This window comes from Anoplolepis gracilipes, chromosome 14, assembly GCF_047496725.1.
Source record: "Anoplolepis gracilipes chromosome 14, ASM4749672v1, whole genome shotgun sequence".
Taxonomy (NCBI): Eukaryota; Metazoa; Arthropoda; class Insecta; order Hymenoptera; family Formicidae; genus Anoplolepis; species Anoplolepis gracilipes.
In genome coordinates, this window is record NC_132983.1 from 4,862,753 (window position 1) to 4,885,272 (window position 22,520).

The window sequence follows — 22,520 nt, forward strand, 5'->3', positions numbered from 1 at the left end:
CGCGCGGATTATCCCCACGATTAATAAAATCAATAGATTCGGGAATCGAGAAGGAAACTATCAATCATAATTTAAAAGTTGTACTAGACTTATATATAATACGTATTATATAAACATATGTTTTTTTCTTTCTATGAAAATTTTAAAAAATTTTAACATATTTAATACATTACATTTTGCGTATATTATTCTCTATTAATTTAAATTTATTCATAATTAATAAAACTTTATATATTAATAATATATTTTGCACACAAGATATATACAATATATGTATACGTAATAAGTTTATATATTTATACGTGATAAAATTGAGTGTTTTTTTTTTTATACATATTTTAAATATTTTAATATGACTAAAAAAATGCTTCGATTTTCAATGAAGAGTTGGAGTCTTGTATCAATCATTTATATCTTTTTTTCTGTCTATTTTTATCAATAAGACGTAGCTTTATCGTAACAAATTGCTAATATTCTCCGTATATATTGTTACCATGATATCGGAGATCTCGGATGTTCTTTGACGAGGCGATGCTCGAGGCAAACAGTACGCATCTTCAAACGTTGGCAGACTTTTTATACCGGTGGGTTATGAGAGGTGGATATTTGGGTCAGGATACGTGGAAAGTGATATCGCTCGTATATCGTACATAGAGGAAGTTTCTGTTCAAGGAGTCAGGTGTTCGTTTTCGTTCATGAGGGTTTTATATACAGTATATTCAGCATTCGTTACATGGATATACATTGATGCACGTCAGTAAATAGATCGTATAACAAAGACTGTGTATCAGTCTACATGCACGATGGCTAGATTACGTAATTGTATAATTAAATATATATGTATATATTTCTCTATATTATGATTTATTATATGTTGAAATAAAATTTGATTAATGACATGATAAATAATTTCACCTAATGACCTGAAAAAACTGGAATCGACTTTATATCGTTTATAGTTGTGAAACTTGAGAAAGCTGAGGTTGATGTTACTGCGTATATAAATATACATATTTTTTTTTTTTTGCTGATTTTTCGTGTTGTGACATGTAAGATGAACGTAGCTAAGATATTAATAGAGAAGAGCGTGAAAAAAGTCTAATGATTATTCGTCAATGGATATTTTTTTATATTCATAATTAGTGATTTTTAGAAAACATCAGTTTCTGGAGGATAATACTTTATACCGAAATTGCTGAGCAACAATTACTCAACAGTCCTTGACATGCTTGCTATTTGCGCATGATGAATGCTAATGAATATCAGGTTTCTTAGAATCATCTTAAGCATTGTGTAAATGTAAATCGCAATTTTGAAAACTAATCCCGTTATATTGTTTCCATTTGTATTAAGAATAAATTTCTTGACCAAGTCAATTTTATTTTGGTGAACATTTTATGAGAGTTTTAAGGAAAGAGGAATACAACAATATGTGAAAATTGAGCTGTAGCTTAAAGATTGCTTTCAAATAATTCTAAATAAATCTGATCTTGGTAAAAATTTAATATAATTTATTTAATTGACAAGATATTCGATATCAAGAAATTACGAAAAATCAATAATAATTCAGATTATTGATTGGAGAAAATTGCTTTCGAATTTATTGCAATATTTGGGAAAATACAATTGGGAATACAAAATTTGAGAATAATAATTGGGATGTTTTACATTATAAGAGAAACATTACGGTTAAAAAATCTTAGTAATGCTTTTTTGAATTACATCGACTTTGACTTTTAAGCGACAAGATTAAATCTTGCTAATGCTTTTAATTTGCCCCGTTGCATCATCGCGATGTTTATGAATTTTTGTCCGTGACTTTTAATCGCGATCTTTTACATGATTCATTTAATTATGAGTAAAACGTGCATTTAAGGAAAAAAGGAAATTGCCGTAATGATTAATCATATTAAATAATAAAGTCTGCATACAATTTGTTTTTTTTATTTTTGATAAGTGAAGGATCAACAAGAAAAAATATAATTTCTCATTATTTATTCAGTAGTTGTAGTAACAGAAGTTTGCCTTATAAGTGCAGAAAATGTAGCCAAAATTTAATAATATATTACATAATAAAATTAAATTTTAGAAAATTTAATAATATAATACATAATAAAATTAAATTTTAGAAAATTTAATAATATAATACTATTGAGCAGCGATTCGGATTCCTATAAATTACATTTATGTAATTATGTAACTTAAAAAATATCAGTTTGCAGATTCTTAGTTTAATATAAACATAACATAGTAATAATCAAATTGTTACAGTTAAAATCATTCTCAAATATAGCGTTATTGTACATGCAAAGTTATTTTATAATTTGATTATAAAATATAAATTTTTCTCTCTCGTAAAAAAATAATATAGATATTTTTATTTCGCGCGTTACTTTTATATATATATATATATATATATATATATATATATATATATTTATATGTTTATAATTTTAATATTTTATCAAAATATCAATTTTATATGTTTAAAATATTACACTTATAATAACATTTTACCGCATATTAGCGGATTAATTAAACTATTCTAATATCCTTTTTTATTACAAGACTTATAAAATCTACAATTATTTTCCCTGAAATATAACGATACGTAGAGAAATACATTGTTGAGCATATTTGAGCATATTAAAAACACGAATCCTGAGTCTTGTAAATGCATATTGTGCATATTTCTTAAGAGGAAACGTCAATGCTGACGAGTTATGATCATTAATGTGTATATGGCAGTTTCTAATACATATATATCTTATTGATTGAAGATGTGTTCTCTGAGCAACCTTAGATTAGATTATTGTTACGCGGTTACATTACTGGAAGAGTTAGCTTCTGAAATATTCTGTAACGATGGAGCCACAGCCTCGTCGTCAATGTAATCGTGTTGTTCGGTCGCATGTTTAGACCAGGATGTAAATTGTATCAGTCTGAAAAAAATAATGGTTCGTTAAAATTAGATTATTTGGCAGCGACGACCAACACAATGCGGTTTTCTATTTTTAATTTGGAAATGATATACAAAAAAAATGTTTAGAAAAGCAAGCTTTTAGAAAAAAAAATAGAATTTACTTACAAGATAAGCAGAAGCACGGCAATTTGCGTGGCAAACGTCAACCAATAAAAGGAGTTCGGTGCAGTCTTTATCGTAGCGTTGTACAATTGAGAATACAAAGTGCCGCTGAAGAGCGGGACCGCATTATCGCATACGGAGAGCATCGCGAATACTTTTCCTAAAAATTAGCGTGACACGATTATTTTTTTTTTTTTTTTTTTTTTTTTCTGTCACGACAACACAGCAAAGAGAAATGAAAATCATCAGAAATGGCGACGTGAAATTGAAACCGATATTTCGAGGCTAATAGTCTTTATTCGTGACAAAGTCACCACAAAGCTTTAGATTTTTTCACAGTTATAATATCAAAATTGTGAAATTATATAACTGTGTATTATTTTTTGAGTGAGAAATCAGTTTCAAACTACGTGTAAAATTAAGTGTGATAAATATTTTTACCTCGCTCTTCTATGGATACAAGTTTGGAAGTCATAGATCTAAGTACAGGTGCTACCACGGGACCTAATGCAGCAACAGATGCACCTGCAGAACAAATATTATCATAAATAAATAAATTTCTTTAATAAATTATTTCAAAAAATATGCATACCGATTATAAGTGCAATAATCGTATAATATTTTATAATTGGAGATGATTTGAGATTTTGATTTTTTAAAAGAGAAAAATTATTGCTTACCAACGTAAAATAATTTTGGTTGGTTCGCTAACGCAAATAGTATTCTTCCACCTGCATGCGCCATTGCTCCAATTGCTACGATGAACGTATCCCTCATTCCTATCAATTTGCTCATTATAGGCACCCCAATGAGCATTGCTATTGAAACAAAATTATTTTTAATAAATTGTTGCATTTTATCTCTTCGTATTTTTAATAATATTTATAACATTAAAGTTTAGATATGTAAAACATGAAAAAAGTGATGAATTTTTATATTTATTGACATAACGACAAAAAGTCTTACGGTAGCCGCGAAAAATCGAGTATTTTACTAAATTAAAGCTTCAATTTTTTACACAACAAGATTGTAACTTTTTTACTACCATTAATCAAGATTATAAATTGACCTTTAATTACTATGTTATCGATCTTAGTAAGAAATTTTACCTTACGCATAAAATACATCGCGAATTATATATATATATAAAATAACGCGATGAGGATTTGCAGAATCTCAAAGATTTAATTCAATAGATCACGCTCAACTAACCTAACACGAAGAGAGACGATTGGAATGTTTTGAAGTTACTAAAGTCTGTCACGTCCCATTTAAAGATCAGTGAGGTATACATCTGACTCTTGGGTTTTTCATCTCTCTGGAATGTGTAGAGGCACATTGCGAGCATGAGAAACCACAAATGAAGTTTTCCGTGATTGAGTCTTGGTTTCAACAATGTTTGCATTGTTGTGACGACATGTCTCGTGTCGAAGAAGTCCACAAACCAATTGGTGCCAGATAATGGTTGCTGTCGTGGTGATGTTTGCCACTTGAGCCACACCAACGAATAAACTATCGCTAGCGCAAGCAACGAGGCGTTTATGATGAACATAATTGTGTAAGATGAGTTGACCAAGTGACTGAATACATAAGATCCAAGCGCGACTCCTGTAAAAGATAAATATCATTTACCAAATGATGCAATCATTAAATTTATATATTTGTTCGTACAACGAATAAATGATCAGCATTAATAAACTAAATGGAATGAGGCAAATTTTATAGTAAATATGCAGCCCTTTTAAACAAGAATCCAGAAGACGTCTTAAAATATATCTTTCGCAAAGTTTTTTTTTTTTTAAGGAAACAGACATAATTATACTTTCTCCGAGCGGATAATTTTTTTCAAGAACAAACTGGACTTCGTCCGACAAAATTGTGTTGAGACGAACGATATCCAGAATCATAATCTTCAGGATTCTCTGTTACACGGAAAATACGTCTGATACCTCTAATAAGTATCGAGATAAAGGGAGAAAAATTTTATAAGTAAATGTGTATAGCAAATCTTATCCAAGGAGTGCAAAAATACAGAAAATATTTTGCATTATTTGTAAAGTTTTTTAAGAAGACATAGTACTTTCTGTCAGTATAATTTTTTCTCTATTCTACACACGGAGATACGTCCGATAGTATTAATAAACGTCGAGTTAAAGCGAGGAAAATTTTATAATAATAAATGTGTAACTGTGTTATCCAAACAATACAAAAATAAAATCTTAAAAAGTTGCATTGTTTGCAAAATTTTTTTAAGGAGAGACATGGACACACTTATAATTCTTTCGAATGGATAATTGTTTCAAGAACGAATTGGACCTGTTGGCATCGTGCTGAGATAAATGACATCCAGAATTGTGATTCTCAGAGTTCTCTGTTCCACGGAGGATATGTCCGATATATACGCGAAGCAACTGCCGAAGATTGCAACATCGCCAGCCAGCAAACTCATCGGCAGGGTGGCCGTATACACCACCGTGTTAAGATTCCAAGTATCCATCATGGAATTGATCACGACCATGAAAGAGTAGATAAATTTGCCTATCAAGCCGAGGACGAGCGGTAATTTACGTCCGCGCCGGTCGCTCCAGTTGCCGAAGAACATCGCCAAGATAATAGGTATTACATGTCCAGCAATGTCGTTCCATTGATGGAATTCCGAGACGGTTATCTGCAAGATGATTTTTTTTTAATGAATCATAATTGACGGAGTCTGTTTCTCTAATTTGATCTTCTATTATCAATTCTACATTGAAAGTGTTAACTTATCAAAGATATATGAGTCTTAGTATACGACGTAGGAGAGATTTCGAAAAATGTGAGTGTAAGCAAAAATACGCAGAAAGATTGCTTACTCATTCAGTTTCGTAAGCAATTTGAGATATTAAGAAGTCTTTTAATATCTTAAATTGCTTATGAAACTGAATGAGTAAGCAATCTTTTATTGCTTACTTAAAATTAATTTCATTGCTATTAGATTGCGTTTTATATAATTTTCTGTTTCTAATGATTAAATTTTAGTATAAAAATTAAGGACATTATTCAAAATAAAGGACTTCAAAAAATAACCGAAAAGATATATGATTTTTCGAAAATACATTAGATTTATTAAAATTTCATACTATATACGATGTACTAGTTTGTATTATCTAGAAAAATAATTAACTTGATTTAATTATCTCGAATAAATATTGAGATAATAATTTCAATTTTTCGTTTTAATCTGTTTCTTATCTTCAATCAATAAGCAGATAAGATAATAGGTTTGTTCTTTATTGTTACACTGAATTCATAATGCACTGCACTGAACAGAACTAGTGCAAGCAAGGACAAGTTATTTGTGTGAGCAATAAAGAACATTTCAATGCAATAATCAACATGGCGATGATATTGCATGATTTATTCGATTCTTAATAAAAAAAAATAAAAATAAAAAAAAAATAAAATAAAATAAATATATAAATAAAATAATAATAACATTAATAATAAAATAAAATAAATATATAAATAAAATAAAAATAAAATAGAAGAATATATAAAAATATAATAACGAAGGAAATAAAAATAAATAAATAATAAAATATAAACAAAATTTTAATTGCAATAACTACAATAGTTTAACAGGTTATTTTATATTTACAAACAATAAGTTAACTACTTAAATAGATTACTCTCTTTTTTTTTAAATATTTAACAAGTTACTTTAATATTTAATAAGTTAATTTAATATTTATAACAGATTATGAATACTTTTTATATATTATTATTTAACTTTTCCGCCATTTTTACTTATCGGTCCTTGCACTGCACTGCCTGACTCTGCCTCAGACCTAGTGCAGCGAGTACAATGAACTATTACACTGAATTTGGTTACACTACAATAAAGAACAAACCTAATTATACATGTAAAAGTATCGCAAATTATCAAGACAATTGCCAACTTGAATATTTGCATGCGATGGTCGAATTTGACAATCTCATGAGTCGTTATTGTTCTAATACTTTAACAATGAAATTTTTCTCTGTTTTCCTCTTTCTTTTCCTTTTTTAGATACAATATAATAATTTTTATTGTGTACCTGTATTTCGGTCTTTATCGCCTTATTTACATCATCATTTAACTTTGAGCAAATTTCTTCCGAATATCCGTGATCCACTCGACATGCTTTATGCCTAAAAAAATCTTGCTCAACGACCGATGTGAACATGAACGCCATCATATAGAGCCACATTGTCGGCTCTACCGATGTATGTTTTATCCATCCAAAGAATTTTCTGCATACTTCGTTTCTGTAAGAAGATTCCACCTGTGGTATCGTCTGAAAGTTATAAAATCAATATTAAAATGTAATCGGACAGTTAAAAAAATCGTTGATTTATTTTTTCAGCATTTTACATAACAAATGTAAAATTATAAAGAATCTACATAGAAAACTGTGTGCATGCAAAAACTGTTGTTGCTAAAATTAAAACGGTGAATGTAAGTAAAAAAATATGATTGACGGTTTAAAATTTAAGCGATAATATATATTTAATCTACAGAAAACTAAGGTCATTCAAACAAATGTTATCGTTAATTTTTTCGATAATTATATTTATAGTGTTGAAGAACTATAATTAATTAAGTCATGTAATTTTTTACATTATAAATTCCATCTTGAAACATTCTATAGCACGTGGATGAGAAATATCACGCAGAGTATATCAGAATATATCTTTTGTTTCCGCTTACATTTCTTTGCGTATCGCATTCTTTGCGATAACTGCCTGCTTTTAACCTTTTGACTTGTAGCTATCAAATCTTGTTTACATTTAGACAGAAACATAATATTCTGGTGTGAATGATTTTCTAAACTTATGACGGGCGAAATAAAAATAAATATTTTTGAGAGAAAATGCCTGCTGACTCTCTAGTTATTAAAGAAAATTATAATTTTTTTATGAATATTGCTTTATCTTTGTCTATTTAAATTAACTATTAAAAATAAATAAATAAGTAATATATATGCAAAATTATTGATAAAATAACTAATAATGTTCAGAACAATTACTAAAAGTTTTCAAAGTTTCAATTTTATGAAATTGTCATAAAACAATTATTAAATTATAGAATTCTTAGCAGGCCTGATTTTTAAGCACGACGTTATGCATGCTAAATACATATCATGGATCATTACTTGAAAGCAGCTGATTATTTTCTAATATAACTACCTTTCTCTTATTAGAATTCAGTAGTTGTTTAGTCTTTTTATCATATATATCATGTTTTCCTCGAGACTATTTAATTGAACGAACTTTCTAGCTCACCATTATATTACTTATATCGATTAAACTACGTTGTGTATCATATTGAGAGAAAATTATAGTACTACTGCTATAAGTGAATATATATAATTAAATATTGCACAGAGCATTAATGAAAGTTGTGCAGAATAATATTAAAAATTTACAAAATATATATAATTATTATTATAAATTATCGCACATATATTTACAACCGGTTTTATATACATACTTTACTCGTTAAAGATTGTTAAAAAAAATGATAAAAAATGATAATTTCAATATAATTATATAAAAGAAGAATATATTCTAATCTCTTAAAAGAGAGAGATGGTATAAAAACAATAACAAAGAATATTTTAATTATTACCTATATATTATATGAAATTATTAATTGATAAAATATAATCGTATTAAACAACATGCAGATGTCAAAGAAGATTTCGCCGAAATGTAGGCAGAGAGAAATGATTTTTTTTTCTTTCATTTTTTTCTCTCATAAAATATTTAGATCGAAAAAGTTTTTATATGGAATTTTAGCGGGATTGGATTAAACGTGTATTTTGTCAAAATTTAGTCAAAATATTATAAACTTACCTCATCGGCTTTAATATCACTATTAACCGCTATGGGTTTTGCCATTCTTCTTTTTATTAGAGATCTCTTTTTTATTTCTTTAATTATACAGGAGCACTTTTCCAATACTTTCAATCGATCGTTTGTATATTCATTATTCTTGCAAAGTCCGTTTCTTTACTGCGCGTTTCTCAAATGTGGTCATTAGCATATGCATCTTCGCGTGCTGGTATGTGCTGAGCTAATTTTTTCTATGATGAGCAAGCAGATTATCTACATAGGAATTGCTTTTTCGTATTAAATCAGCTCACTTGCAATTTTCGTTATCGGTTGTAGAACGCTAATGTTTGAAATTTGAAAATATAATTTTCTCTTTAATTATCTAATTGCTTCAATGGCTGACAGAATAATACATGCAGCAATCTGATTGAAAATAGATAAACGATATCGATTATACGTGATATATTCTGCCGGTACAAAATTGTTAATTAAGCAAAATGTGATTTACATTTTTGTATTTCAGTATGCGTTTACGACACGCTGCGTTCGAGTGTACTGATTAAGATCGGAAAGTGGTTTCGTTGAAGATTTCTAATATCGATACAAATATCGAAGGCGACGTGTCATAAAATAAAATTTATCTATTCTTATTTTAAGTTATTTTTATGAGTTTTTGTAATTATGTCGTTTCCGATCGTTGTAAATGCAGAAAAAATTTAAATAATCGAAGCTAATGGGTTTATGAAAATAAGATACATAATTAGAATGTTATGAAAATTAGATTGTTGTTTTACTTTATGAAATCATTACTAACAATAAAAAATCTTATTATGCGTGACACAAAAAATGATAACACACACAGATACGATTATTTATTTCATTAACAGAATAATTAATTATTTATTAATTCTGCGTCTAAAGAGGCATTAGATATTAGATTGATATTTGATTATTATATAATGAAAAATACGTAATCATTTAACGTCACTCAAAGCATTTTTTTTTTTGTTATTATATTGATTTGATAACAGTGTAGATATATAAATGTATAAGACAATTGTTTGTAATCTTTTAAATTTTTAATTTTATCTTATTGGATTAAAATCGATAAAATCAATATTATATAGATAAATCATTTCAAGATATTGATTTTTTTTGTTGAGCTTAGAAATACATATGATTGAATGGAAGTTATAATATAAATTAAATAATTAAATTTATAAGTAAAAGGAAAAACAGTTAAATATTTATGCATGTAATTTTCAATATCTAAAACAAAGATGATGAAAATTAATATCTGGTAACCAAGATATTAAGATTATTATACAAGGTGTTAGAAAAGTCTGGGACCGGTCAAATATCTTGAAAACGAAACGTTTCTGAGAAAATGAATATTTTACGAGATATCTTGTATTTTATGTCAAAATACTGCAAACTTTGAAGCCTTACAACTCAAAACGTATTTAATGAAAAAACATTTTATTATAGTCTTTTGGAAAGTACTCGAGATAAGCTACAAGAATATGCAATAATATATAGGGTGTTCCATTCAAAATAATCGATGTGACCTTCATATAACCTTCAAATGAAAATTCAAGGTCAAACCAATGGTACCATCTTATGGCTTCCTCAAAACCTTACAACTTTGCTTGGAAACATTTTTCTCAGAGACGTTTCGTTTTCGCGATATTTGACCGTTCCCAGACTTTTCTAACATCCCATATATAAGTTATATAAATTTGAATTCAATATTAAAAATATCGTATTTGATATTCACAAGTTTTTTTTTAATAGAATAAAAATCAAACTTTTATCGATTATATGATACATCGACACACTACTGTGTCAGTTAATATTGTGAGAAAAATTCGTATTTACACCTTTGGCTCACACATTCATAGGCTTTTTTAAATAAAACAAAATGAACTTTTTTAAATGAAAATAAATTTGCGCACGGTTTTAAGTGCATCAATAGTATTCTCTTTAAATTCTAAAACATTCTAATATTTCTTTTTCATTAATGTTTATCAATCAAACAATGCATGCTGTTTGATATCTCGACAGCTATGTTGCACAATCGGTGATATCACTCACCCACATTATTCGATATAATATTATACAAGACACGCATGTGAATAATACACATATAACTGGTAAAAAACAAGCAAACTGTACACATTCACACTCTTGTACTTGTACGACTGATATTCTCTGTTCGTTTGGGTCGCCTTATTAAGTCGAATTTATATAATTAGACTGTCGGGTCTTGACAATGTTACACAATCGCGCTAGATATTCGGTCAGTGACGTGTGTTATTGCATCACGTGTAAGATGCTGCGAACACGACGTATGTACTTTAGGCTGTTTGGAGTATTATCAGCTGACAAGTATATCCGTGAGCAAACACGTGTTTTTTTGAGTGTTTACGACAGTATCCTATGTCTGACTGCAGTCGGTGGCCTTCATCAGGTTGGCCATTCTCCCAGTTAAAATGAGCTCGGCGACATCTCGTGGTGCGGACAAGTCAAAGTAATTGATTTTGAAGAATGTTCTGTCAAATAGTGTTTTTAATTTTGATTATATTCTTTCTTAGTTAATCTCATTCCTCATTCGGATTTAGAACAGAGAGATAATTTTCCTAAAAACGCTATTTTGTATTGAATTTTGCGTGTGGTTGGTACTCGTAGACACTGATATAAAGTATCGATTTAGTGACCTCAGTTTCCGTGGGAAATTTGAAAGAGCTAAACATACTGCTGCTTGAATTTACCACAATATTATCTTCATTGAACGTTATAGATTATTATATTTGATCTATTTTTTTCATACATCTTTTGATAATTTTTTCTTTAATACCTTAATTGTTTTTTTTTTCTGAGAAATTAAATATAATAAGCGCAATTAAAAACATACAAAAATTGTGAAGGATTGAATGGTTATTAATTTTTGAATACTTCATTTTTCCTTTATTAAATAGCAGGTTATAAATAAATTTATAATAAACTTCAATAAAACTATATAGATTTTACATCAGATTTTTTTTATAAACGTTTGGTGCGTATGTGTCAAAATTGAGAGAGTAATATTTCGCAGTATTACTTACCGATAAGTTTATAAATTAATTACTATTTAAATTACTCGTTTGAATTATTCTATTACTCTAAACTATTTATCAAATAATAATGAAACCGTAAAAATGAATATACGTATAGGATTCATTAGGTTGGAGAAGAAACCGCTAAATTAACCGCTCGATTAACTGGAAGGAGCTACAAGAAGGTACTAAACTATTGTAGTTTGTGCGTAATATATAAGTGTAATATTCTGAAAATATTTCGCCAATATTTTATTATTTAGAAATTGCAATTTTTATGAAACAAAAAAGAGATTTACTCAAGTCATTTTTTGTTTTGTTTTCCTTCCGAGTTCTTTTTTTTCGATTGTGTTAAACAAATTGTAGGACTGAAATTATTGATATAATAAATCTTATGTAAGACAATGCAATAAATTTTGTGAAAGGTATATAAATTTGATCTTGATCGAATTTGAGATCAAATAATTTATGGATAAAACTGTAATATTATTATGTAAATTATTTTTTCTTTTTGAAGAAAGAGGGACTATAATAGGAAAAGTGTGCGAGGAAAAATTAAGCAATCCAGTTTTATTAAAAATTTATTTTATCAGTGCGTGTTAATCACGGCGCGCGACTGTAGCTATGATATAGATGTGTGTTTTCAGTAAAGACTGAACTTTAGGCCATCGAAGTTACATCAACATTTTGCTTGGATAATAAATAGTCTTCACTTCTCGTTCTATTTCTGGTGCACTTTCTAGCAGACACTCATAATCGATCTGTATCATTACATATTGACTTTAAGACCGACGCGACATTCTGCCGACGTCATTGATGAAGTTTCCGCGTTTCACTGTCGTAGGCAAGAAATGTTTTACGGAAATCTGCATGGGGGATACGCTCTCTGCTCAAGGAAACTTGTCCCTAATATATATCGATCAGTACATCCCAAAATTCTTACGACATACTTCTTATCGTACTAATTTTAACAGCTGTTAACATACTGTCGACGAGCCATTAACTTTGTCTTTTACATTACTTTAATTGTTTGTCTAGAAAAAAACTATAACGTTTAATAATTTTTTAACATTTGATATTTATTTAAAAAATTAATTATTTCCTTTGAAAAAGATAAATCAGTTCATCGAGGGCTTTAGACATTTTAAAATTAAATATTTGCGATATTGGAGTGTATCATAATTCTCGTCGACAGAATCAATGATTATCATTATTACATTTGGACAATTAACTTTTTGACGCTAATAGGCTGCTAGGCTGTAACATGTAATGTTATAATATAATAGTTTTATGTAAGAGCTTATTTCGATATAGTGCGGTGCACGACAAGTTCGAATTAACATGGATCATTTATGCTTCGATATTGCCTCGATGGTTTTGCATGTAGAATTTAATAGGAGAAATTATTTAACAAGAAAATGTAGCATATTTCTGTATATACATATATATATATATATATGTGTGTGTGTGTGTGTGTGTGTGTGTGTATTGATCGATATCGTAATGATTAATGATGAGAAATAGTACTTTACGGGAAATATTTGAAACAATTTTTTTGATTAATGAAAATAATCAATATTTTAAAATTGAATATTAATATAATTCATATATGTAATTTTATTATAAAATATAATTTTATTTGTTTAAAACTAAAATAAATTTTATATTTTATATATATATATATAAAATATCGAATTTATTTTAGTTTTAAACAAATAAAATTATTATATGTTATAATAAAATTACATATATACGAATTATTGACATTTAATTAAATTTAATATATATATATATATATATATATATTTTGCATCAATTTTGTAAAATTTTATTATATATATATTCAAGCAAAATGTTCAACGAAATTGTGATTTAAGCATTTAGCGTTTCGATAATCGAGATGCATAGAATAAAGATCTTAGCACAAATGATCCGCTGCGTATTATTAAATTAGTATTATTTGCGTATGTATCTTTGCTTTAACAATCGCACCGTTATATGATTAGCTTTGTCGCTTACGTCAATCAACATTCAATATTAGCTGGACCTGCCAGCGCGTCTGGAATTCTCATACAAGCGCAAACTTGATGCTTATTTTATCATGCATCGTCGATCGATCGATCGATCGATCGATCGATCGATCGGCGATTAACCTAGTCGAGTGTTTGCTGCAGCACACATAATTGTATCGCGAAAAGTAGAATTTAATTTCAATTTGACGTGATCTGACACGTCGCACTTTTTCCACACATTATATCTTATTTAACGAGATAAATTATGTGTACGTTAAATACGACACTTGTTCAATTATTTAATTAGACTTGTCAAAATATCTTTTACGTGCTCTACTGGTGTGTCTATAACAAATATAGTTCACTTTTTTTTTATTTATCTTTTGGAAAGGATTGCTTAGGCGCACAAAAGATCGATATGTATATTTTGATCAAGAAGATCGAGCTCATGCCGCGCCACGCCGATAAAATACACATCAACGTAATTAACATCTATGTATACATTTTGGCCGAGTTTGTACATATATACTCTCAAGCACCTCATATACATACATACATATTTACATGCCTATGAATGTATCTAATGTATTAGACATTAATAAATATTGCAGAATGCCGACATTCTTGTCGAATTCCCATTTCGATAGATCGTTTCTACACAAACATTTTCCTCAGAGATTACGATATTATAATGTTGTTATTGTTTTGATGAACTCAGTTTCAGACACTGTAAATAAGAAAAAAATAGAAAGGCTTTGCACGCCTTTCCATTTTAGATAAATTTAAAAATCATTTTTTGAACATCTGAAATGTTGATTCTATAAAAAATTGCATTTATTTTTATTTCATCGACAGATTTTATATAAAATACTTATTTTTTTATTTCTTGGCTTTTTATTTCACGGTGGCAATTACTTTGTTTACCACGTTTGATCAAACCGCATTAGTTTTTCTTTTCTGTCTATCGAGAAAAAGAGCTTGTTTTTTATATTTACTTGTGTTTTTTTCAGTTTTTCACTCTTGTGTTGAAAAATTATTTCTTATTTCTCTTTTACAATGTTGTACTTTTTCATTTATTCTCTACAATAATTTGCGATATCTTTATATAAAAGTCTTATCTTTTTTTTTTAACTAATTATACGTGGCAAATAAAACGTCTCTTCAATTAATTAACGCTTTTTAATATATATTTTTCTAGTTTTTCTTACAGAATAATAATAGAATTAAATAGCTCAACATTTTTTTATAGACCGTTGGGATCGATAAAAGAAAAAAGAATGTTATTCATCGGTTGGTCGACGCCACAATAACATTCTGCAATTTCATTAAATTTCTGTCGGAAAATTGATTAGTGTAGAAAATCGTTCGTCCGATATTTCTTCCTACATTCGCTCAGAGTTTACTCCTCTAATTATATGAATTTACTTTTACAAGCTAGAAGTCCTTTAAAATCTTGAAATCATAGTAGAGTTTTAGCTGCGGACGGGCAAAGGACTATTTAAAGCTCTTATTATGTAATAGAAAAAGATATCGCTTTATGACACATGTATACGCGCGATTTCAAATTTTACAAGTATAAGTAGATTTATAATAAACAAACTATCCAGAAATTTACACAACGAAAAATTATATATAGAACTACAAATATCTTTTTTTTTAGTACAATACATTTCCCAATCATAAAATAAATAAAACAAAATTACATTTTTTTTATCATTCCTTAATATTTTTTATATTATTAAATTTTTATATTTTTATCATACACAGACCTTTGACCTGATTGAATAATCTAACTTATAATTTTTATCTTGAATTTTACATTCTGCCTTATATATTTCAATAAAAATTTAATTATATTTTTTATTAAAATATAATTTTTTCCGTATATATTTTCGGTTATATTTAATATGAGAGTAAAATTTTTCGATAATTAAAATGCAAAAGATAATTATTTTTAGCGAGTTTTATAAATTAATTAACGTTTAGATTATATATTAATTTTTGTCGAGAATTTTCTTTAAGAATAATCTTTTAATGAATTTTAAATTGGGAAATGCTAGCTTTTTCTTAAAATATTGACTAGTAGTTAAAGAGTAAACACGAATATAAAATAAAAGTAATATTTTCACATTTTTAGAGACGGTTACAATTCAATTGTCATTCTATAATTACATTCAGTTATTAATTTGCCGTGGTCCCCTTCTTGTTAAAGCAAACTGTGTACATGTATGAGGTTGTTCATCCACGGTTTCGTTGTACTAGACTTAATCTTTTTCGATTTAGTTTTGTCTACACGTATATATATATTTATGGGACTCTTTTCATATTGACTAGAATACAAAACTTGTGTCAAAACGTCCAACTTGCCGAACACACATCACGAGAGAGATTAATATCGCAATTAATTTAGAAATTATTAAAAATAATCAAGCTATTATCTACAAATCACATATCATAAATAAAGTATTTGGGTCAATAACATGTCAAATGAAAAAAATGAGGTTTCGCTCTTAGAATAATATTTTATTCGAATTAATGCAAAAATTCACTATATATTGGTCATAAGTTATTTGTGGCAATTTTTAATTGCTGTGTAAGGTTTAACATATTATTGCCCCAAGTTTTCAACTAATGCTGCATTTTATATTAAATCCATAAGTATATATTATGCGTATTTATTTCTTCGAGGATGTTGGCGTTCTTATTGTTAATATTGGCGTTCTTATTGTTGTAAAGAGAATAAATCCTTTTTCATATGTAAAATTATTATTATTATAATAATTATTAAAAATTATTTCTTGTGTCTCTCTCTAGAAGAGCATATTGACAAGTTATGAAAAATATTTATCTGCTTGAAATATATATATATATATATGTATATATATATAGAACATAATTTTATTTATCTTGAAATATATATGAATATAATATATACATATATTATAAAATTGAAAAAATTTTGCTCAGTTTGTTTGAATTTTATAAGGAATTAAATGTAAAAATAATATGTGAAAATGTTTAAAAATATGATCAAACATGGATTTATGAGAAATTTTAGCTACGTTGTAATGTGAAGTAATTGTGCGCTATGTATGTATAAATTGTTGCTACATAATACTTTACTTAATTAGCATCATATATATGCTCATCCTCGAAAGAAATTTTCTAAAGAAGCGCACCGACGTTTCTGGCAACGTATCTTCTGTTCGAACAGCGATAAAAATTTTCGCGGTATCACTCGTTAATTAATTTTAGATTATCGTTCAAGGAGAGAACTGAAGACTTCTAACACACAATCACATACACTGTAGGCATTGTTTAAGTTTAAGTACGATGTAGCTAGAAGGATGACGACTTGTCGCTCCCAGCTTATCTCGATAACACCCGGCATTTCGGTACATTTAACGTAAGTTAACCAGACACTTGCAGCTGATGAACAGCTGTATTTAAAGTGGATATTCAGTGAAATTATGCAAGAACAAGATGAATCAAAAGGAAAACTGTCGATTATTTTTATAGCTTATAAAAAGCGGCAGTTGTGCTATTAAAGTATCGTTACATTTTTTTTTTGTTCCGTTTTCTCTATTGCTAATATTTTGTTAAGCGTACGAAAATTAAACGGCATTTTTTTTTCATGCAACGTATAAAAATAAGTGTTGCGTTCAATATTTTTTGGATAGACTTGTCATAAGTTGTCGCGAGTGTTTGTTAAAAGTATTTTATTTCTTACTTGAAATGTCTCGATCTTTATGCCGGTGCAAATAATTCTTTTAGTCTAGTTAATTAAAAAATGATTAAGCACATGTAGTTCGTTTTGCAATCCGCACCGAAATACCGGGATTACTTTTGCGAGCGTCCGTCACGCTTCCTTCGTTTGCCTTGAGACTTAAAGCTAGTGGCGCAATTATTCCGTTTGTGTGTCAGAGGTCGATTGACGTCGTTTGCGGACGGCATTCGACGACTCCAATTTGTGCACACGCGCTTCAAAGATTACGCGGCCGTTTTTTGGGCTTCAGTACATGGAAGAGGTCTTAAATAACGCAGGAATAAAATAATTGGTACTTTCTATCGTCGGTGTGACGCGTCGTTCGTCGCGAATTCTTGCTCAAGCATTCCCACCTGTCGACATTACCGATTCATTAACAATTGAACCACAGGCGACTTTATATAAGAATTATGTATAGACGTAAATAATTTATGCAAAATTATGTATAAATTAGAGGCTACGAAAAGCATATACAAAAGTCTCTTTCGTGCAAATTTTTAATTTCAAATATTTGCATAATGTGACGATGGTACTAATGTACTGCGTATGGAGGGGAAGAGAGGGTGAAAGTTTTAATTTTCCACAGCACACAGACTGTTAATTGAATCTTTGATGATGTTTAGAGTTGCGAATTACTTACAAAAATTAATTTGGCTACTTTCTCATCTTTATAATAACTACTTTTATATTTATTAAATTTATTTTTTAAATAACTAATATTTCGCAAAATTATTAAAATTTTAAACGCCTTGACTATATTACGTAATCCGCGCTTTAAATATTTAACTGTCAAAATTGTAATTATTTTATTCAATTTTTTGAACCGTCTAAAACGTGTTTTGTTAATCGTGTTTATTTTTATACACGTCATTACATGCGAACAAATCCTTTGCACGTTGGTGCGTAAAATATTTCGCAAAAAATTTCTGTGCCAACGAGGTTTTGCACAAAATATCCATTCGCGTACGTTATGTAACTGATTGTGCATGTGTCCTCACCAATACGCGCCGAATCGACGATGCGGTTGAGAGTATTACATAACGATCCTCTAGCTATAGAGGTATACTTCAATCTCGCGGTATCTATTCGTGTAGCTTGACATAGTAGCAACTTTACATTAACAAGATATTGCTGCGTAATATGTACGGCGACGGGTAAAATCTTTTACGCTGATGATGCACAGATGCTAATAATGAAATGATAATAATCAATGAAAAGGCATATATAGTGTCCAGAAAAAAACGTATGTCAGATTAATAATAGCAAAGCCGTTTCTGTAGAAACTTGTTTTTTTTTTTTACCATTTTTGTTGAATAAAATATATATTATTGAATTTTTTTGAAGAAAAAAATGTGTAGATAATATCGAATTAAACAAAAAGTACTTGTGCATTCTACTAATAATAAGTCACACAATTGAAGCTACTCAATTTAAATTTAAAAAATAAGCCAATAAAATAGTTTTATTTAGTTATTTTTAAATTAAAGTGCTTTATATTTTTGAAGCAGTTTCGACTTAAATAAAGCATCAAACAGTACGATATTTTTTTTCACACTTTTCTGCTAACTTTAAATTGCGCATACATTAATCGAAATAGATGATGGTATACTTTAAAAGTCATGATTGACGTATATTATAAAAGAGTGGAAAGTTTGGTTTAAAAAGTTGCGAGACAAACGCCATAAAATATGATATACTCTGACAGCAGTTTGTAAAATATTTCAAATAGATATTTGCGATCGTGTATTATTGTGAATTGTTATTATAATTTTGCCTGAAATAATAACTTCCTTTTGCGCGTTCTTTTTTTTGCGAATCCAAATTTATCGTGAGTTTATCCGATCGGTTATCATGTCATAATGTAATATCACGTAACATGCATCATAACAAATCTATCGCGAGGATAGAAGTGAACTTTCCTCAAATCAACGTCAAACAACAAAATATTATGATCTTTATTATCTTTACTTACTTTATCATGTTACTATTTTATTAATTTTTTATATATAAAAAAATATAAAATTAGAGCTAGATATTCCTGCTTTTGGTTGTCTTCTATCCCGAGATTTATGATAAACTTTGCTTTATATTTTAAAAGAAAAAGAAAAAGAAATAGATTTCAGGTTCAAAATAATTTAATATTAACTCTTAATTGTTGATGTTTAATTAATACCAATCAGACAGTCCCGTTGCTGTTGTTGTTGGCTGTTGTTTTGTCCATCGCGTCGTTGTTGTTGGAATTCGTCCTGGTGAGATTCACCTGATTTGGCTTCGGGATGTTTTTCGGTCCGTCCAGGAAGTAAGTTATCATACTACCTTTCCCTTTGACCTGGATCGTCCCGCGGCAGGTGAACGGATATCCTTTGGCCATCAGAATATCGCGCACCTCCTGGGTGACTTGAATCCCGTCCAACACGCCCGTCGAATCCATCCTGGAGGCCACATTCACGGCGTTGCCCCAGATATCATACTGCGGCTTTCTGGCGCCGATCACGCCGGCGACCACCTGCGTAATTTACGTATCGTGCATTAAGTCTCTTCTTAAGAATCCGTAGCGATTTTGCTTATATTTGTTTGCAGCTTTTTTTGAGTGCCATACAAAATAATAAAAATATAATATGTGAGTAATAAATCAAACTATCCTTAAAATAAAAAGAGTATCCCGCAGGAGATTATTAATGTGCAATAATTAGGGTTTAACGATCCTCCGATCCCGAGTTCAGTACATTGCACACATTCCGTTTACATTGACAAACATACAATTATAACACTTCGTAGAAGAAGAATATTTTCGAAAAGATAAAGTCTAGATGTAAATATGTGCGAGATAACTTAAAAAAAAAAAAAAAAATAAGAGGAGTAAAATTGATATAAAATTTATTTTCGTTAGAAAAATTGCTAAAATTTTCGTGAAATTAATATTTTAAACTATTAATATATTATTTTTCTTTTCTTTAATTTAAAATTAAAGTAAAATATAATTTTGTCTTCTTGCTATAAATTTTTACATGTCTTGGATTCTCAAGTGATGTATGTATTTTCGTTGTAATTTACGAATTATTTACAAAGAGAATAATGGTACAGCATGCGAGATCGAAAATTACACTTGACATTTTCCGACATTTACCGGTCCAATGTTGATGCCCACACGCATGCGGAAGTTATTAAAGCTGTGTTCATTGACATAGGCCAGCTGCTTGCGAATCCTCAGAGCGTAATCCGCCATAGCAACTACGTGCTTGAAGTCCCGCATGTCGCAGGTGCTTTTCGTTAAGCCTGATGCAACAGAGAGAGAAAGAGACAAAGGTTAATGTGGCGCGAGGGCATTTTGATCGCAGTGGCCTTCCTAATTTGATTAGAGAGTCGACGCTGTTGGGAAATTGTTAGGAAATTACGGGCGACGGTGGAAAATTAGATCTCTATTTTCGTGCAGTAAGTTAAATTTTATTAAAATAAAAGTGGCAATTTTTCAACGTAAACGTGCGTAATAAAAAATACGTTCGAGATATCAAATAAATAGTCATCCAAGATTAATTACACAAAATGTCTAATCAAGGTTATTTATGTTACTATTGCGAATTTATTGTACGAATCGCCAAACCAGTTACAGAATTATTGAATTTATAATTCGATTAATTTCGGCCGAGTTAGCGATTAAATAGCGCACGCTGTTTTTTTTTTTTTTTTTTTTTTTTTTTTAAATGAAAAGCCGATGGCTCGGAAACGGCCTTTGGAGGAGCAAATCAAAGGCTTGTCGAGTATATCGATGTCGTTAAGAATTCGCGAAAGACTTACCCGAAGCGGCCATATACGTAGCTCCCGTGCTCTTGATCTTCTCGATGTACTTGAATTGTTCCTCAGCCAGTAACTCGTCAAAGTCGGCGATGATCTCGTTGAGAAGCCTGAGGCATTCCACGCCCTCGTTATTCGCTTCGAGCTCAACGTAAAACTCCGAAAAGTTCGGGATCGAGGCGAACATAATGCACACAAAGTCGCATTGTTCGTGATACAACTCCTGCGAAACAATTAACAAATGTATTGCGTTTGTGTTTGTGGCTGCTTATTGTTAGGTAATCTTTTTTAATCACATGAGAGACTGAGAATTTTTTTTTACAGTAATTTATTAACTTTATTTACTCTATTAAAAGTATAATAATAATTTTTTAATAACAAGTTTAGAGTTTTAATAACAATTATTTTCTGATAATTTTAAATTTCCGGTAATAATTTTTTGTACATGGAGATAAGTCAAAATTCAATTTCAAACATATTAAAATGTACATCTTAAATCTAACTCGGTCGATTGAATTTAGGATCGCTTCTGAACGAAGCATGATAAATTAGGCAAATTGGTAAATACCGTTGAAATTTAGTTTTACGTTAGTTGCTGTACATAAATTAAAGCTTCTTAATTTATATGCACAGCTACGATTAAGTATTGTAATTCTGACAATTTATGATTCTTAATTGAATCATAAATTTATGTACAATATTGCTCGAGTAAATTCTTATGCGGTCCTTTTCATAGTTGACGACTATAACATGAATGAAATTATTTAGAATGCAATTAATATGTTTAATTAATTTAATTAAATTACTTTGTACAGGGAAAATAATAGCAGAGGAGCAAAGAAATAAATTGATACTTTTCTAAAATTGTCACGAGATTCTTACAAAGGGTTGAAGACTACTTCATTTTATTAAGA

At 29.1% G+C, this 22,520-nt stretch overlaps 2 protein-coding genes across 16 annotated transcripts in view; both read right to left on the bottom strand.

The window, feature by feature from the left end:
* Positions 1-2,398: 2,398 nt before the first annotated feature.
* LOC140673065 (probable peptidoglycan muropeptide transporter SLC46) lies at positions 2,399-11,404 on the bottom strand. Of its 13 annotated transcripts, none has more exons than XM_072905681.1 (9): positions 11,135-11,403; positions 8,963-9,192; positions 7,162-7,401; positions 5,402-5,753; positions 4,298-4,693; positions 3,766-3,903; positions 3,527-3,610; positions 3,089-3,245; positions 2,400-2,942 (listed from the first exon to the last, which is right to left on the bottom strand). In XM_072905681.1, exons 2-9 carry the CDS (start codon positions 9,005-9,007, stop codon positions 2,816-2,818), a joined length of 1,539 nt encoding a protein of 512 aa, XP_072761782.1. In that variant the 5' UTR covers positions 9,008-9,192; positions 11,135-11,403; the 3' UTR covers positions 2,400-2,815. The 13 variants fall into 13 exon arrangements, with proteins under 13 accessions (XP_072761783.1, XP_072761782.1, XP_072761781.1 ...); XM_072905680.1 differs by having other exon boundaries at positions 11,125-11,403; XM_072905676.1 differs by having other exon boundaries at positions 8,963-9,214; positions 11,125-11,403.
* Positions 11,405-13,852: 2,448 nt separating this feature from the next.
* LOC140673062 (adenylate cyclase type 5) overlaps positions 13,853-22,520 on the bottom strand; it is a 96,480-nt gene continuing 87,812 nt past the window's right edge. For 2 of the 3 annotated variants that reach the window (XM_072905660.1, XM_072905659.1), the window contains exons 20-23: positions 21,610-21,829; positions 20,942-21,090; positions 19,988-20,320; positions 13,855-18,167 (exon numbers count right to left, since the gene is read on the bottom strand). In XM_072905660.1, the coding sequence (XP_072761761.1) occupies positions 19,991-20,320; positions 20,942-21,090; positions 21,610-21,829 (699 nt within the window). In that variant the 3' untranslated portion in view covers positions 13,855-18,167; positions 19,988-19,990. Of the gene's footprint in view, positions 18,168-19,987; positions 20,321-20,941; positions 21,091-21,609; positions 21,830-22,520 lie in introns of all 3 variants that reach the window. The other variant, XM_072905661.1, reaches the window with a different exon arrangement.